The 18983-nt window shown below is 41.7% G+C and overlaps 1 protein-coding gene across 2 annotated transcripts in view; it reads right to left on the reverse strand.

Moving 5' to 3' along the window:
- Positions 1-12637: 12637 nt before the first annotated feature.
- Positions 12638-18983, reverse strand: part of NUCKS1 (nuclear casein kinase and cyclin dependent kinase substrate 1) — a 29120-nt gene continuing 22774 nt past the window's right edge. For both annotated transcript variants that reach the window (XM_016140742.2, XM_036234425.1), the window contains exon 7: positions 12638-18076. In XM_016140742.2, the coding sequence (XP_015996228.1) occupies positions 17877-18076 (200 nt within the window). In that variant the 3' untranslated portion in view covers positions 12638-17876. The remainder of the gene's footprint in view (positions 18077-18983) is intronic.

Consider the following 18983-nt stretch of genomic DNA (forward strand, 5'->3'; position numbering starts at 1 on the left):
TGAAACAGGGCCGCCCAAAGCAGAGAGCCCGAGAGGACCCATCCGCGAGGCGGCCACACTGTCCTCCTTGCCACCAAACGGCCTCTTAGATAAGCCCTTCTACATTTAGAATCAGCCAGAGATTTGCGCACTTTTTCTATAAAAGGCCAAATAGTAAACATTTATGGGCCACTTGGTCTCTGTCACAACGACTCAACTCTGCTCGGAAGGAGATACAGACACCACACGAATGAACGAGTGCGGCCGTATTCCAGTCAAATTTTATTGGCGGACGCTGAAATTTGGATTTCATACGGTTTTCGTGTGCCATGAAATAGTCTTCTTCTTTTGACTTTTTTACCCAACCACTTAAAATGTGAAAACCTTTTATCACTTGTCGGCCACACAAAAGCTGGCGGTGGCCTGGATGTGGCCTGCGAGTGGCAGTTTTCTGTTTATCCCGCCATCAGCGTTGCCCTGGGTGTCGCAAAGAATGATGAAGTTGATTAAAGGAATGGAGAGGAGAGCGGCGTGTAGCAGCACCCAGGCGCCGTTTTCCTATCTTTGGATAACCCTGTGAATTTATTTTTAAACCGGTGCTTATTCCATATCTAGTTTGTACTTTCACATAATTCTCTCATCCTCCCCACAATCTCGCGAAGACATCCAGAAGCACTTCTATTCAACATACGAGGAAAATTAAATTCAAAGAGGAAAAGCAACTTGTCTGGGGCTGTACATGTGGCAAAGCTGAGGTCCAAACCTATTCTTGGTTTTCTAGTCTCCATGGCTAGCATCTTGCCCTTATTATGGGCCTTTTCTGCCCACTGCAACCTCAGGGGAATTTATTAGCATCCAACAGAATATTGGGTAAGCCCCTTCCAGGTGCTGGGACACACCAATGAAAGGAACAGCAAGGTCCCTAAGTCTTGTGTATACATCTGAGTTGGGAAAGCACACAGATTCATAACTCAAGAACTTCAGATGGCTATGAAGGAAGAAAAGGAAGACGATGAATCAGAGGGCCTGTGGGAGGAGCTGGGGAGGGAGGTCAAGGAAGAAAGCATGCTCCGAGGAGGTGACATTTGAGCTGCATCCTGAAAATAAAGAAGGAGCCTACCTCAGGAAGATTTGAGAAGAAAGCACTAGGAAAATAGAACGGCAGACACAAAGGCCCTGAGGACCAGTTGGTAAGACAGAAAGAAAGCCAGAACAAAGTAAAGAGGCAGGGACGGGGTTGGATAAGTGAGCAGAAACCAGATGGTAAGAATTTCATTCTTGTGCAACACGAAGACACTAGGAATCAAGGCTCTTAATCTAATTTACTTTTTTACAGATTGCTTTGGGAGGTATGAGTTTGGCAGGGAGAAGTATTCAGAAGTCCAGTGGAAAAAGTGATGATGGGCACAAAGAAGTTTGGAGCAAAATAGGACATTTGCTATGACCACTAGAGTGGCATGGAGAGCCCTCAGTGGGATAGGGAGGGCTCCTTCTGATTGGTCGCACTCAAGAGGAACCTTGTCTCCATCTTCCTTCTCCCATCTCCCCACACTAGGGAAGGTAAGCCATCTGAGACCCAAAGGGCCATGAGAGAAAGAACTGGCAGAATGAGAAGACCAAGGCATTTGGGGGCGCAGCGAGTGCCCTGTTGCCTCCTGTCCTCCCGAGTGCTGGTTTCAAAGGCCAGAGGCTCTTCCCAGCCACATCTCTGGCCCCAGCCTGGACCTGGGAGGTGCCAGAGGCAGGATGAGCAGATGAGAACAGAAAACAGTGTGTCAAGAGCCTTCGATTTCCTCTTCCAGAGGAGAGACCCAAAAGGCAGGTAATCCTTGCTCAAAAAAACAAAAACAAAAACAAAACAAAACAAAACAAACAAACAAACCCCAAGAGCAAGAATAAGGAAAGGAGGGTTCTGTTTCTCCCTTTCCAGTGGCCTAGGGCTGGGGACAGTCCCATGATGGGATCAAAAGGTTAAGCATCTTTGTCAGGTCAAAGGCAAGGCTGGGAGGAGGGCGGTGCTGGGGCCAGGCAGTTTCTGGAAGGCGTTGGAGGCACTTTGGCTGCTTGGGGTTTGGAATTTGAAGGGAGGGTGGGTTTATGGACACTTTGCTTATGCTTGGTGGGGGAGGCATCCTACCCAGCATATCCCAGGAGCCATTCCAAAGAAGGACGCTCACTGTCCATCTCAGGGCTTTAATAAAGCCAGGAGAAGCTCACCTTGCAAGTAGGAAAAACAGCCTGGCATATCCAGCCAAGAGGTAGCAGAAGCCAGTGACCCCTAGGGGCTGAACCCCATCGGCCCTGTCCTGCTGTGCTTTGAGATGACACCAGTGTTGCAGAGAAGCAGCCTGCACCTCGGCCGGCCGGCCGGCCCACTGTTGAGTCCAACCTCCCCACCTTTGCTCAAATCCTCCCTCTTACTCTAGGGGCTTCCTTTAAACTAGACTCCTGCGGTCTCTCCAGGTCAGCCCCACTCTCCGATACCTCCGCGCAGGGAGGGAAGGGAGAGGGTGGAAACTAACATGTATTTGGGGTTACTGTGAGTCAAGAACTTTATATATCCTGTTTTATTTATTCCTTATGTCTCTTATGAGAAAGATATTTATCTTCATTTTACAGATCAGGAAGTGGAGTCTCAGAGAGATTTAAGTATCTTGCCCAGAACACGCAGCTAAAAACTGGCGGGGGCGGGATTTGAACCAGGTCTGCTTCCAAGACCCCGGCATTCCGGTGACTCCTGTGTGTGTCACTTCACACTGTCATCTGCTGCTTGTCAACGGTCCTCATTCTTTCCCCCTGTATATCGAGCCTTACCTTTTGTTTCTACATACAATCTTGCTCTCCTGTCGCCCCAACTACTTAATGCTACTGATGACCCTGTGTTTGTTGATCAATCCTTTTTTGAGACAGCGCCTTGACTTTTGGTTCATGGTTGAAGTTAACCACCGTCATCCATCATCGTTCTCGTGGCCTTCCTCACCCTTACCTGGACAGAAGGGTCATTGGACATGGTCTTCAGTCACTACTAAGGAATTGAGGGTCCCTGTTGTGCCCAGACGATGCTGTCGCGGGATAAAAAACCACTCGATGTTCACGTAAAGCCTGGACGCGAATGTCCATAGCCTTGTTTGCGATCGCCCCTAAGTGGGAACAATCTAAATGTCCTTCAACAGGTGAACGGTTAAACAAGCTGTGGTCCTAACATACCGTGAATTACTACTCTCCAACAGAAAGAAAGGAGCCAGCTCACAGAACAACTTAGACAGATCTTCAGGGAATTATGCTGAGAGAAAAGGCGACCCCAGGGAGGAATCACGTGCTATGATTCCTTTTATATAATATGTTTGAAATAAAACTTCAGAAATGGAGCACAGTGGTTGCCAAGGACTAGGGATAGGGAATGTGGGTGTGTTTCTAAAAGGGCAACACGAGGGGCCCTTGTCCCCGGCAGTGCACGGACGATAAAATTGTATGGAACTAATACACGCGCACGCGCACACATACGAATAAGACTGGGGGATTCTATCAGGGTCAGCATCCTGGTTGTGATATTGCACGATACATTTGCAAAATATTACCACAGGGGAAAACTGGGCAAAGTGCTGAAGAGAGCTCTTTATTATTATTATTATTATTATTATTATTATTATTATTACTACATACAAATTTACAATGATCTCAATTAAAACTCAATTACCAAAAAAAAAAAAAAAGACTTGTGCGATCTTCTGGTCTCGAGGGGCTTACAGTCTCTGCTGTGCCCCCTGTTCCTTTACCTCTTTATCTCCCTCTGGGCTGAATGTAATAGAGGCAGAGCAAAGGGTTTCCGTTCTGGGAAGAAATTGCTGGGTGGTCAGTGAAGAACCATAAATTCAGGTTAGTCTTCACTCCTCCTCCTGATCCCAGTTTCCTCAACTTAGGCGTTTTTTGAGAGAATTGGGAGGGGAAGGCACTTAGAACCTTGGGGTAGCCCAGAGATCAGGGCTCAGAGGAAGTAACAGAGGCCAGAGATTGTCTGGTGTGGTCCCACCTGAGACTCAGGGAGGGTAAGTGTATTGAAGAGACTGAGGAACCACTGAGGGGTTGTTCTCTCTCTCTCTCCCTCTCTTTCTCCTATACTGGAGAAGGGGAAGGTAACCATAACCCTCACATCCTGGAATCTGCTTCGTGAGTAACCTTTCCAGGGAAGCAGCAGCCCAGCTGTTTCCTGCTCCCACAACTGCTCCCTCCGCATCCCCCTCACCTATGGTCCCACTCGGGACTATTTTCTAAAACCACCTCCCAGGGACTGTGCTGACTGAGGGAGGCCCTGGTTGGGAGAGGAAGGTTTTCCAGCCCAGTCCTGGGACCTCAGCCAATCTCCCCTGCCTCCCCACTGTGTCCCATCCTCCCTCCCCCCAACTCCAGCCAACCTTGAAGCAGCCAGCTCTGTCCCCAGCAGCTGTACACAGCAGGGGTGGTGACGGCCACACTCCCTCTCACTCCCAGGCAGCAGCTGAGGAGCTGTGAGTAAACAACTCAACTTCCTCAGGGGCCTTTCTGATATACAGCCTGTATCCACCACCTAATCTCATTCTCTCCTTGGGTTTTCCTCAGAGCATCCTTGTCAAGGCCATGCCCAGTGGCGGGTTTGCAGGCTTCTGCTGGGAGGAGGGGACACTCCCTTTCTCCAGCGTGGGCTGGGTACTCCCGGGGAAGGCAGAAGGCAAGGAGTATAAGCAGCTGCTTCCTTTCTTGTCCTTCCCATGATACCCACGGCCAGGGGGCACCAGGGACTTGAGTTTCCCAGCTCAGCTGAGAAACTATTTCCTTTCATAAAGAGGCATGTAATTAGCCTGGGGAAATGGGAGGACCCCGGAGAGTGAAGGCAGTTCTTTGGCTATGTTGACAAGAGAGGGACTCCAGAGAGAGGAGAAGCCCCTCTTCCAGCCTCCCACTCTCCCAAGCACACTTGATACTCTGCCTGTTTCTTATACACACACACAGGCCACACTCAAAAAGAAAACCTAGGTGTCCTAGAATATATGGAATACCTTTGCAATCTTGTTCAATTCGGAGCATGCTGTGTCGGGAGGCAGAGGCAGAGCCACTCACTTCCTAGATAAACTTCTTTGTCATCCTCCCCGCCCCCGCTTCAAGTTTTATGTGCACTTTCCACTCACCATCAGCTATTCCGCACCCCTTACCCCCAAGACTGAGATGCCATAGGTCTGTTCTAGGCTGGCAATTGTAGTCTATCCACCTAAGTGTGGATGTAAATTCCAGGCCTCCCTGCCCCCACCTCCTGTATAGGAATCCACTGCAGCCTTAGCAGGGCTAAGTGGGGGCGCATGCCTGCCCTATTTAATGTTTCATGAAGGTTGCTGTTACCTATTGTTTCCACCCTGCACCCCTCCTCCCCCGCCTACCCAGGGAGATCTGAAAGGCCAAGAACACATGCTGAGGCAGGCCTGGTCTGTGCCCTTCCTGATGTTAGAGACCCTCTGGCTCCATCCATAAGTACCAAATTGTACAGAAGAAGCCTGTTGTTTTCAGCTATTTCACAGGGGAAGTATAAACAGATAGTGCCTGAAGAAAGGCACTTGGAGAGGCACAAAGGATAGGCAGCCAGAAGCCTTGAGACAAGAGTGGCTCTCAGCTCTCCTTTCCATCCACTTATTTACCAAAACGACACCATCATCCCACCCTCAAGACAAAACAGTCTGAGAAATGTAATCTCCTGCAGCAACAAAAATGAAAGGCATTGTGCTTCAGCGGCTGAGGATGCTCCACGCCTATGCCTTTGCCTATGCCTTTGAGGCCTTCACTTCTCATCCCACGCAGGGAAGTGCTACCTTGAGGATGCTTGCTAGGCAGCTTCGCAACTCAGAGTGACACAGTGAAGTCAGAGAACCTGAGACTCAGGGAGGGTAAGTGTCTTGCCAAAGGGCCTAGCTGGTTAGTGAAGAAATGGAGCTCAAACCTAGGTCCCTGACTTTTCTGTCTGGAGTTTTTTTCCCCCATCATCTCTCTCATCTATTTTTGGACAATTTCCTGCTCTTCTGATGCTTCTGCTAGAGGTGTATACTCTGGGAAACAAGTGAAGGGAAACAAAATATAATTGATTAGTGTTGACCATAGTCAATAAAAAGGTTGCAGAATGTGGTGGTTGTCGGGTTATGTGATCTGGGGCACAGATCACATTATTTTAACCATTTGTAGACTTCAATTTCCTTTTCTGTAAATTGGGGATACGGCTACTACCTGTATCTCATAGGACTACGGTAGAAGTAGGACTAATGGTAGAAGGCATGGTAAATGTTCAAGACGATTCCTTAATTCCTTGAACATAAGCACTCAAAAGCAGAAGCTGCTGCTATTATTAAGACTTAATGTTGGAAAAAGTACAAGTTAACAGCCAACATGAGTTTTCCAGGGCAAGATGTAGATTATTAAAAGTTACATGCATGTTCTCTTTGCTCCATTCTTAACACGAATATCTGTGGTTTGTCAAAGGCATTTTCTAGGTCCAGTTGTCTTTCCAGAAAGACAATGAAGAAAAAAAACCACTCAAAACCAAGGCCTGAGTCTGTAAGAAGTACAATAGCAGGCAGGATTCTTAAGTCACAGGATAAAAAGCAGAGATGTAAGAAGAGGTATATGACAGTGGGATTCATAAATGAGGAAAGGTAAGGTTTATCTCTGGTGACTCCTACAGAGGGATGAAGCATTAGAGTGAAAAAGATTATTTCCAGGAAGGCAAAGAAATATGCAAACAGGATTTAATTGGTGATGTTGAGCTGATCCCAGACAGGTGCAATAACTGGTCTGTCTCAACATCCTTTAGGCCAAGTTGCCTTTTCCAATACATAGAAAAGGGCAAGGATTTGGTCCAAGTGATCTCTCGGCATGCGAGAAACTTGCAGCAGTTTCAGTGTGCATCAGAACCAACTGGAAGACTTGGTTAAACCCAAACTTTTGGCCCCCATTCCCAGAGTTTCCGATTCAACAATAGGTCTGGGATGGGGCTGAAGATTTTGCATTTTGAATGAGTTCCCACCTGTTGGTCTGGGGGCCACATTTTGAGAATCACTGGTTTAAAGCACTTTTCTATGGGCAGCCAAGGTGTATCAAATCGCAGAACACTTAGTATGTTGCTTTCTGATACACATAACAGTTGCATTTAGTTATTAGCCTTTTACTTTTTTATCGCATTGATTAGAAAATGGAAGATGGGTGTTCTCAATTAATAATTTTATGTTGAAAACAGAAAACAAAAACAAACACCCCAAAACAAAGAAATCTCTCTTGAAAGTCCGATTGACATAGTGGAACTGACTTGGCCTGTCAGGCGAGTAGGGAAAGCAGGATTCCTTATTCTTCAGGCTGGTCCTTCACCCTGATCTGCTTTCACACGGGGAACCTGCTCATGTGTGGATCAGGGGCCGAGCTGGCCTTCTGACTATAAGAACGTTGTGAAAACTAAGCCGGAAAGGGGCGGGGAGGGAGGGGAAGAGGCTCTCCTAGTTTTCAGCTAAGTTTTCTTTTAATACAGTACTCTTAAGAGGGAACCAAAACCCAGTTCTCATGACCTTAAATGCTGACACTTATCCAATGCTTAATGAGGGGGAAGCATGTGTCAAGTTAGTGTCACACTAACAGAACTCAGAGATGGTAATTGGGTTGAGAAAAGTGAAACTTTTACCATAGCCAAAATGCCCAGTTTAATCTCCTCACTCGAGATTACATGACAAGAGGGACTTCTGACTTCAGGGAGTTATCTTATCTAGACAAGAAGGGAATTATAAGATAACAGGCTCCTGACCAGAATTTCAGTATTTATACAGTCTGTTACTCAACTTACATACAGAAATATTTTTTTTTTTTTACAAAAATACCTCCTCCTTATTTGTTAAAATCAGGTCTTTCTTTCCCAAAGACTGAAGAGAATTTGGGGAAAGGCATCCATCCTGTAGCTCATCTCTGGGGTTCAGTTGCCAAGATGCTGTTCATCTCTAAACGTGTCTCCTGATAGGCACTCCCCTGCCCCCCCCCCCAAAAAAAAAGCATTCTAGAACACATGATATCACATGGCATCAGTCAAATAGTTCAGTTGAGCCTCTGGGTCTGTCCCTGATAAAGAAGGGCTCCAGGAAATAATTTTGTGGCTTCCTTTCTGGTATTAAACTTGACTGACCAAAGACAGAAATGGTGATTTCGTATACCAAAAATATGCTATTGACAAGTATTTCTAGTAAGTTTTCCTCTCCAAATGAGTGTTCCCTCACTCGAAATATGTCCCATAACTAGGAATATAGCTTGTAACCATTACATGAAAAAGTTTTTCCTATGAGAAGCTGAAGAAATATTCAAACGCCAATCAGTCCTGCGTATTTACACTAATTTAAAAAAACCTTTTACTAGTGCAGGTAACTTGGGAGTTACTGTCACTCTTTCCTCCCCTCTAAAGCCACCCTAAATTGTGGGCTGGTTAAAGTTTACCCTACCCTTCTGCCAGAGGGCTCTTACTAATAAATAACTCATTTGTACTTCCGAGACAAAGCCAAAAGGATCTCAGTTCTGCAGGAATGAGGTTGTCTCAGGAACAGACCTTGCCTAGAGGTACATTGCTGCTTTTGTTTGAAGCCAGTTGGTCTACAATGCCAACAGCAACTTAGGTGAATAGATACATGGCTTTTCCCCCAGGAGGAGTTAGGTGCACACAGCCTCACTCATTCTCAGTGTCCCTTTGAAGTGGAGGATAATCAGTCACTTATTATCCTTATTTATATAAAAAGGAGAATTGGGCAAGCAATTGTTGGGAGGAGAGGAAGATCACCCTGTAAACTGACCTGCTTCATCCACCACCTGCCACAAATGCTTCTCTAAAGCAGGTCACAAGATGAGGAAAGGCACATGGGGGTTTCAATCAAACAAGAGCTCTTTTGCTATAGTATCAGGTGCTATTCTCGACTCTGCTACTTAACATCTGCTGCATTTTATAATTGTCACATAAATTTCCTGGGATAATCTAATTTTAAATATTTCATGCTTTAGTTCCTCAAACCATAAAAATATCCCAGAAATGGCAATATTCTGAGATCCATACTCTATCTTAGACTGTTTTTCCTATTCGGGAGTAGGACAAAAGTTTTCATTATATCACAGTCCCCAACTTTTGGTCTGGAATATAGTCACCATAATTTTCATCGGCACTAAATATTGCTGGCTAATTCAGAGATGAACTCTAGAAGCAAGAGAAGTTCTAGGAATTATCGTTTTCACAGTCTGGCATTACTAGTATATCCCCATCTAGACTTAAATCTCCAAATGGGGTATCACCTGGTTTTCAGTGACTGCTCAACGGTATTGACATCTAAAGAAGAGTGAGTAACCTGTAAGCCAAATAGTAGGTCTTATTGCTTCACCTGAGAGTGTGGGAAGAGAATGGGGAAAAAGCAGGATGAGAGAAGGAAAGAATGCTTTGCTGATGGCCCAAGACTGGCTCATTGTGCAGTCTAGGACAACCACTCTCTGTAACTAGGTGCTTGTGCATGTATATACTATATACGTGAAGTCACACTGGCACTTCCCTACAATGAGGCTTTAGAATCTAAGTTCTGCATTGTTCCAGGTTTATCAGGAAATGCTATTTATCTTGTACTTGGGCCAAGTGTGTGGCTCTTTAGGACAGCTGGTTCTCCAACCACTTCTAGGCCTATTGGTTCACGTATAAACAATATTTTTGCCTCAAAAACTAACCCCATGGAAACTATTCATTCGCAAAAATAAGAGAAGGAAAAGAGATAGTGGTAAATTAGGTCAGAGGCAGGAGGAAGCCTGTTGAACAGGGGAAGCTTGGAGTTTGTAACTGAGATGTGGCATGCATTAGATATGAAGTTAGGTTACTGAAGCCCCAGATTATGTTCCAAGATCTAAATAGAATATCAGCCAAGTCCTCTGTGACTCCTAAAGACATTTAATATCTTATAAAAGAACTCTGCTCTATTATTATACTTAATTACTTTAGAAGTAAAAGCATACTTTAAAAATGCTTAGTTTCATTCCATTAAGCTGAAATAGTGAACTATAAGAGAATCGATGTACAGTCACAAAATGGGGATGCAGGGTATCACTGTTTCTGCACGCTGTCTGGGAAAGACAAAAGTTTCACAATCTGCTTTTTATTAATTGTATCACTATACATTCAGTTTGTTGTAGGTGAGAATGACTTACCACATAACCAATCAGCTACTTACCAAACTGGTAGTTATCTTATCCTGTATTTAGGCCATCATTTTTCTTGTCCCAATGACTTTCTACCTCCTTCAGAGCCTTACCTAAGCCATCCACCTTACACCTTAATTTCTTATAGTCAGGGAAGTCCTAAGGACCTATAAACTTCATATTCCTGTTCCTACTCAAGGTGGAAAAGGTTTATCTATTAGACATGTTATATTCCATGTCAACCAAGGAAGTAGTCTCATACATTCTAATAAAAAGACCTGTGTATATACAAACACACACACATATATATATTCAACATATGTGTATATATATATAATTCTCGATCTACTTATTCCTTAGATTTTTTTAAAACAAATCATTTCTGCATACTAGCTTCGACCTAAATCAAGGTAGACTATTACTTCCAACATTTTACACTATCATATTTTAATTATTTGCTTTACTAGGATGGAAACTGGCTTACCTCTCACTCCCTGACCCCAGAATTAACATGGCATTTATTTCACAATATTTGTCCAGGACTTTAGTATTGAAACAAGGGGCACGCCCGTAATGATTTCTCCTGGTAGTAGCCCAGCCAGGGCTGTCAAATGGGTACCTGTCCATTCTATTAAGATAATAAACGAGAAGGGAAGCATGCTACCAAAATAAGGGTTCCACTTACATTGAAAACAAGTCTCAGTATTCATTGTATGCGAACATGTATCAGTAATGCTTGAGCAAGAGACGAGGCTTTTGAGCTGGAGGGCAATTTCAAAAGGCAACACCTGTTTCAAACTAGGGCCAAGAATTCACAGCTGTATTTTGAACTCTCAACATACACCTACTTTCATTTTGGGATGTTATTCACACAGCGTTTGGGAGTTTTAAGAGAACATAAGCGGTTGGTTGTGCCAGTATCAAGAGGTACAATTTTGCATTTAAAATCCACAACATATTGCTGCTTCATACAGTAGCATGTTGAGTTGGCACAGTGATCACAGAACCTGCCTAACCCAAATAGGTGGTAGGGTGTCCTAAACAGTGGACACTGAGCCCAGGGGAAGGCATTTAAAACAGAGGGGGTGAGCAAGGGTCCTACTAAGGACAAACACTGCCCCCTACTGGAAGGGCTGTATAGTCAAGATGACTAGTATTTTCTTGTATAGTCACTATCTTAACATCAAAAAACGAAAGCTTTTAAATAAATTGAAGCTTCATATCTAGGGACCACAGAAATTCTCAAGTAGATTTAAGTATTTAATGAGAAATTTTCATCTCTCACTGAAGAGATTCCCCTCACCACTGCCCCTAAAATCTCTGATGTAACTCACTGGACTGGTTCAAATGTTACCAAGGCATGCTCAAGAACAGCAAAATGCTCAGTTATCAGGAAGGCTCAAGGGGCCCATTTATACAATAGGAGCTGAGACAAATTAAAGTACACAGAACTAACCACCTGATTCAAACCCTTGGATCTACCACGTAAGAGGTGTATCAAAGTGCATCCTACCTGAACCAGTTTACATTCTACAGAATTGGAGAAACAAACATCTGGCTCATCTCATAGTTGTTGGGAAAACTGAATGACATAATGTGAATAAACCCTTCATAAACCGGATAGTATTAAATTACCATATAATAACGCTCATGGTTAGAAGTCTAGGGAGCTCCAAATGTTTTACTGAACGAAACTCCTTTGCCTCTGTTTGTCCACCGGGTTTTTGAAATCCTTTAAACGACTTTATTTCTTCAGCATTGTACTGAAACAGAATTCTGGCATGTTAATCATAAAACACCTACAAGAGATGGCATGGCTGGTTAAAATTCTTGCGAAGTCAACTTTGACCTGGGACAAACGGCTCTTTTTAAGAAATAACCAGAGGGTTAACAGCATGCAAAAAGCATTTAATTTCAAAGCCAGCCAAGTTTACATGTTAATTAAATATTTGCATGACAAGGTAAGAATGTAAACAAGGGGAAGGGCTGAAAATAAAAGCACTCATAGCTACAATACCAGCCCAATTCTAAAGGAGGATGTTGAACCATTTCTACCACCTAAGAATATTTAATTCTAATATTGCAAGATAGCGTAGTTCTTATGGGTATTTGAAATTTAATGCAAATGTTTTGAACATAAACATTATCCTTTGATTGTTGAAGGAATTCTGCCCTCCACACTTTCTAACATCGATGTGCACCTGAGGAAAACACTAACTAGGAATCTTCATGCACCCAGTCAATGCTTTGATGAAAGGTGAGTGAATCTACCGCCTCTTGGTCCCACTCTGAATTATTAGTTATTCCTGTGACTTTTAAAATATGATATGCTTTTCTCATTACCAAAAAGTGATGGTAACTGTTAGTTTCTTAAGAATTCAAAAAAGCAGGTTCCCACCCATCCCTTAAATCAGGCTGGACTGGGAGCTGACAGGCAAAGATCATCAGCAGCTCCATAAGTCAGTTTATTTGAGAGTATTATACAAGAAGTACACAGAGCACACATCTGGGTTATAAAAGCCCTTTTATAAAGCCATTTTTAAACAAAACAAAAAAAGTTTACAAAAGAAAAAAAGATACAGAAAAAAGAATAACTTGCTTCGTATGTCCCAAAAAAAGGAAAAAATAAAGGGGACAATGCCAACATGCTCAACAATAAAGGGTTTTCTTATTTAATACAAAATACAAGCAAAGGATACACATACTTAAAACAGAGCTCAGGAGCAGACACGCAGTCCTGGAAACCCTTCAATAAAAGCAGGAGTTTGTTTTATCTTTGTCTATGCAGATACATACAGAGACTGGGATATGTAAAAATTAAGTATCACAAAAGACCGTCACACAAGTCTACCAATGCATGTTGCATCTAGAATTCACGAACATGGTCAACAAAATCATGTTCACTTCAACTCCATTTCATTTAAATTAAAAAAAAAAAAAAAAAAAAAAAACAAAAAAACACCTTTTAAATAAAGTGGTTACATTCAAACTTTTACTTCCTTAGTACCATGCTGCAGACTTCAGCACTGTTAAGGTATTGCAGGAACGCCCAACCCTCTGGTGTCTGATCAAGTATGTAGCAACATTGCAGTATTAAGAAAGGGATGCCCCGGTCTCAGCCCATGGATTTACAATTAAATACATTTAAGCAGGTTCCTCTTTGACACTTCCTGCTCATAATGTAAAAGATTAAGGACTAAAATTAAGGAAGACTGGGAATTTTAGAGCTGGCAAAATGAAGTCTGAAAAATGAATCAAGGCAAACAATTACCGAGAACTTGGCTGCTGCTTAACCTGGCAAGTCTTTCCTTAAATGTAGGAATTAGATGTATAAGATTTGCTGCAACATGTTCATGGTAAACAAACTAAGTAGAGCTCTTATTTACAAATCTTGTAACAAATACTTCTGGAGGAAAAAAAGAGAATTCACTAATTTCCAGAAGACAAAGGTTTAATTGCCAGACATATACACACATTCACACACACACCCACACAATACTTCAGGGGTTTTTATACATATTATTTAGAGCATAAGCTGAGTATTATACCCCTACACCCCACTGAAAAAAAGAACACCCCGCCCCCCAATTTTGCCCTCCCCCCATAAATCTAGAAAACCCTCCCTTCACCCCTGATGTACAAAGTGTATGCACAATGGTGGAATTCCACCAGCCACACGAAGCATGCTCAAACAGATGTCACCAGCTCAGTCACTCCATTGGCATGGCAACAGACAGGTTTACGGGACTTTTCCCAATAGTGGTTAATACACAGTCAGCACCACTGTGGATTTTGTGAATTAGGCTTTGAAAAAAAAATGTAACTTAGAGATTTGGGGTTCAAAAACAGTCATTTTGTATCAAGTTTATCCCAAGACAAAGGGAAAACGGGTTGCAGACTTAAACTTGGCTATAGATAATCCTCCCTTTCCACATAAATTCAGCTCCAAGTACAGAGAAAAGGATAGTTTTCTAACCTCAAGAGCAACCAGCTTATTAGATTTTCCCTATCCCTTGGTGGAGAATGTGTATTACTGGTTGTGTTTAACTATCTAAGTCTGAATGCCATAAAGACCAGAGCCCAGGTTTCTTCCTTTCCAAACTCTTGAGGTGATAATTTCTGCTTCTCAGTGCAGCTACTGGTGATGCAGGCACAGAAAGAACTGTTCAAATTGAAACTCTAATTAAGTTTTTACAACAGTGCCAATGGCCACATGATCTTTTATAAAGTTTTCTCACTGCTCTAGGTATTGGCTTTTGCTCTTGCTCTTCTAACACTCTCAAAGCATCTCCTAAACTGGTTTGTTTAAAGAAAAGCACAATTCCCTTTCTTTAGCTAGTATTCCAAAATCCACTTGTTACTTGAATGGTCATGGATAAAGAGAAAAAGAAAATTTTTAAGTATCAAGTTCAGTTTAGCTGATCATATCCATAAGAGTGTCAAAAACTTTACTGCATTATGACCTCAAATTCCACTCTTGATTAGTTTACCTGTAAGAAAATGCTATTTGAACCAGTACCAAGAATAAGTATTGACTTGAGGACTGAACTTGGGGCAAATCAGTTATTGTGGAAGAAAATTCATTATCAAAGCTCCTTCATGGGAAATCAACAACTATTTTTCCAGATTAAAAGACTTCCACCTCCTACCTCCCTGAGGGAGGACACACCCGTTAACTTTCCTTTATGGACTCAATAGGGAGTAGAGATACGAAAGGGAGAGATGTTTTTAGAAAGCAGGATAAATCTACCATTACTGAAATTAGAATGTATCCTTCGGGCCCACTCCACTGACTCTCATCTGTGGTGGGGAGGACTAAAAGTTGCAGCAAGTTACAGATAGATTTAATAAGATGCAAGCTACCCATGTCTAGTTCTGTGTTGGGGAGGGAAGTAAAGAAAAAAATCTTAAGAACCAGAATGTAGTGTCAGCACAGCTGCTGAAATCCATGCTCCAGAGGTAAACCTAATAGAGCTCTAACAAAGAGAATTCATTAACACAAACAAGCACCTTCGAAGTTAAATGCCCCACTTCCTGAGCACTGCAAAACAAGACATTGAATGCCATTGCCATGTCACCATAGGCACACTAGAGAAAAAGAGGGAGTTTAGTCAAGGGTGGTGCCAATGGCCAGTCACTATCAGCTTATAGCTTGTAACCTGTCCTGATATCACTATCAAGCCTGACTATTGAGCACCTGTTTCCAGTTGAGACACCACAGCTGCCCTCCTATTTGCATGCATGATTTGAGGGGAAGACTAGAGTGTTTTAAATCATTAGTAAAAAGTGGAGAAAACAAAGGTCATTCAAGCCTGTCACACTTGGGGACACAGATCCTTCTGTCCAGTCAACTAGAAATATATAATACATTTTTTAATCTCATGAATTAATTTTTTAAAAAAGAATCCCAAACAAAAAGCCCAACCAAATGCACACAAGTAACCTAGAAGACAGGATTACCTCTAAAGTATGTGCGTATATCACAGAGATGTTAGTGCAGATTAATATATTAAAGAGACTATGTTACATAAAATATCGGGGGCTAAAGTTTTAAAAGACCCCTCCCCCAATTTCCACAAAACAATCTAAGAAAAGCCCAAATATTACTAGGAATGTAAGACTTAAAGTTATAAACCCCTAAAAATAGAAGTGCATGGTGGAAAACACTGATAGGTCTCTTACTATATGGACACGAACCTTGTTAAAATTGGATACCTGAACAAACCCGCTTAAGCAAACAAATAATCTTTAACACCCTCATTAGCAAGTTCACAACAATAAAGATGACTATATGAAAGATAATAATCCAGCTGCTACTTATGCTCAAGCTTTGCATTTTTGGCCAAGTACTAAAATCTTCGAATTCATTCAACACATAGTGCAACAGTGAAATGACTCTTTGCCACTGGGTGTTTAAAAAACAAAACAAATCAGAATATTCCTTAAAGTGTCTTAAAAATCAGATTAAAAATATTCCTTAACCTTTTGTTCTAGGAACATCTGCAAGAAAGCCATGTTGTCTAAGAAAAACATGTTTTAAATAAAAGAAAGAAAACCACATACCTAAGACATTAAGGAAACAAATCTAGATAAAGGCAGGTTAAATTTCACTGATCATTGATTTTTCAACTTCTTAGCACACAAAGGCCCCCGCGACCCTTGCTCCCAGAATCTCATGGTATCAGGATGTGAGGATCAAACTTACAGATCCTGACTGCTATCATAAGGCATGTTAAGTCTGTTATCAACTGCACAGAGGCCTCCTGAATGTTTTTGGCCCTGCTGAACCCCTTAAACTCCTACTTTAAGCAACATGAGCAGTAAGCAGGGGTACCAGCAAAAAAACAAAAGCAATTAATAGTGTCAGAGCAGCATTTAACATGTTTCTATCAAGCACAAGATGTGAAGACAGAGCCAGGAGAAATCATGTCCTATGACAGGGCTGGTAGGCCTTGGGGGAGGTGCACAGTAGTATCCTGTGAGAAGCAGGAAGCCAAGAGAAGTACTTCATACCATGCTTCTATGAAGAAGTGGGAAGACAGGTGAATGAGAAGGAAAATGTTCTATCCCCAAATAAAAACTAAGCACGGGTCATGAGATCTGAACGCACATTTGTGGTATAAAAGAATTTCAATTCTGTTTTCATAAAGGAAAAATCTCAAGTCTTTGTGAACGAGTTTCACATTAACTGGTACTTTATTTGCTTAAAACCTAAAACATCGTTAGTTTTAGAAGAAATCCACTGTGATGTGTTAACTATTGCCATTTTCTAGTTCTTTTTTTTTTTTTAAATCCTTGGTAAAATTTTATCCAAGAAGAATAGATACATATATATTTTAGAACATGAATCATTAGAGAATGAAATAGGAAATCAAGAGTGATTTACGTTTTGGTGGCCCTTGTTTTTTTTTCTCCTTTTTTCTTATTTTAAGTTTCTTAATAAAGATAAAAGGATCACTGGCTCTGAGTCTCTTTGAGATAATAAGTGAAGAAAAAAACCCCACACACCCTCAATCAGAGTTAGGTAACCCCATTCCCTGCCCTGTCCCCAAGATAGAAAATATGAATACTTTTAGTAACAATTCAGAATCTATCTTTATCTCCTACCTGCCTCATGAGTGGAAGTTTAAAGTCATGATTTTTTTAGACATCTGTACTTGAGTATAGATATATTAGATGACAACTGATTTTTTTAAGTCCAAGTAGAGAAAGAAGCAATCATTTTTAACTAAAATTCTTGTTTTTTGATTACTGCTCAACTTGCTACCATTTAGCAAAAAGCAACATTCCCATAGTGTTCATCTCAAATCTTATTGCTTTACAACTGTGGTAATACCTTTCATTAAAACAACAACAACAACAACAACAACAAAAACAAGATAAAACAGTTGATCCAGTGATTAATTTGACATGGCTTTCATTGGAAAAAAGGAAGAAGAGAGGGTGGTGGCAAAGAGAAGACCAATAAACAAAAAGGTAAATTAAACATACAATGGTTTTCATTAAAAAAAAAAAAAAGAGAGAGAGAGAGAGAAAATGTTATTTTCGACAACAAAAAAGCATTGAAAGCCCACGAATTAAGCCATAGCCAAAACCATGTTCTACCTTAAGTAGGTTTTCTTTTTCCCCTCTTTTTTTTTTCTTTTTTCTTTTTTTTTTAAATAAAATCTCTCTCCAAACCATCACCACTTTTAATCCTCCCCCGATGGGGCTTCATCTTCAGACCCTTCGTCCCCGGACTTCTCAGGTGGAGGGCTTGCGCATGTTTTCTTTCCTGGAGGGCTTTCGGGCTCTTCGTCGTCATCTTTGGGAGAAGGAGTCTTTTCCTTTGACGCCTTCGAAGCTGTGGGGCGACCAACTTTCCCTTTGCCTTTCACAGGACTTGGTGTCACTGAGGGAAGAAAAATACCAATTTGGGGAAAGGAAAACGTCTTTAATAACAATCAGCTACAAAAAAAGAAATCTGTAAGAGTGACATCTATAAAGACGAAACCCCAAAACTTACTAAAAACCAAAGTGGGCACTGGTTTCCAAACACTTTTCACCAGCACTGTAATGCTGTCAGCAGCGATGCTTGTAATGAAGCAACAGGATGCTACAGAAACTTCACATAATCCTTACTGGTTTGTGAAATTAAAAACTGTTTGCTTAAAAAGTGGGTCAAGAAGAAAGGATACAACGATCTGAGTAGATACTGCAGCCATCAAATAATTTTGCTATTTGCAAGATTCCCATTAGTAAGAAGTGATGAGTAGAAGGTTTAAAAATCACCAGTTTTATTTGCCAGAATAAAATAAACCAATCGAGCACTCTGATTTAATGACAAACTAGCTCTGACTAGGAGAATATCTGGCAGAAACCACAGGGCTCAAGGAAAATGAATGCTGGTTGTGAAGTATGGTTTTATTCTGCGAGCAAAGAGGATAGGATCAGAACACGGAACTTAAATGTACTAAGTAGGTATACATTTCCACAATTTCAAGTATGCACTAGCTGCTAGGATTGGGATCTTGGTGGAAAAACAGGGCAGTAATAGCTATGTTGACACATTGTTTCTAACACTGTGCCTGACACAAACTGGTCATTCCCAAAGCTTGCTTATGTACAACAGGGCTAAGTCACCAGACTCTTGGAGGGCCTGGTATCCTGATTAATAAATAAATGATATCTCCAGGTGTAGAAGGATCTTTTCAGAATTCATTTATTCTGATAAACGATGTGCCCAATGCCAAGCCCTAATGAAGAACTTCTATAGAAAAAGTTTATTGGTCTTTGAAATTCTTTAAAGCAGTAATTTC

Source organism: Rousettus aegyptiacus, unplaced genomic scaffold, assembly GCF_014176215.1.
Source record: "Rousettus aegyptiacus isolate mRouAeg1 unplaced genomic scaffold, mRouAeg1.p scaffold_m13_p_17, whole genome shotgun sequence".
Taxonomy (NCBI): Eukaryota; Metazoa; Chordata; class Mammalia; order Chiroptera; family Pteropodidae; genus Rousettus; species Rousettus aegyptiacus.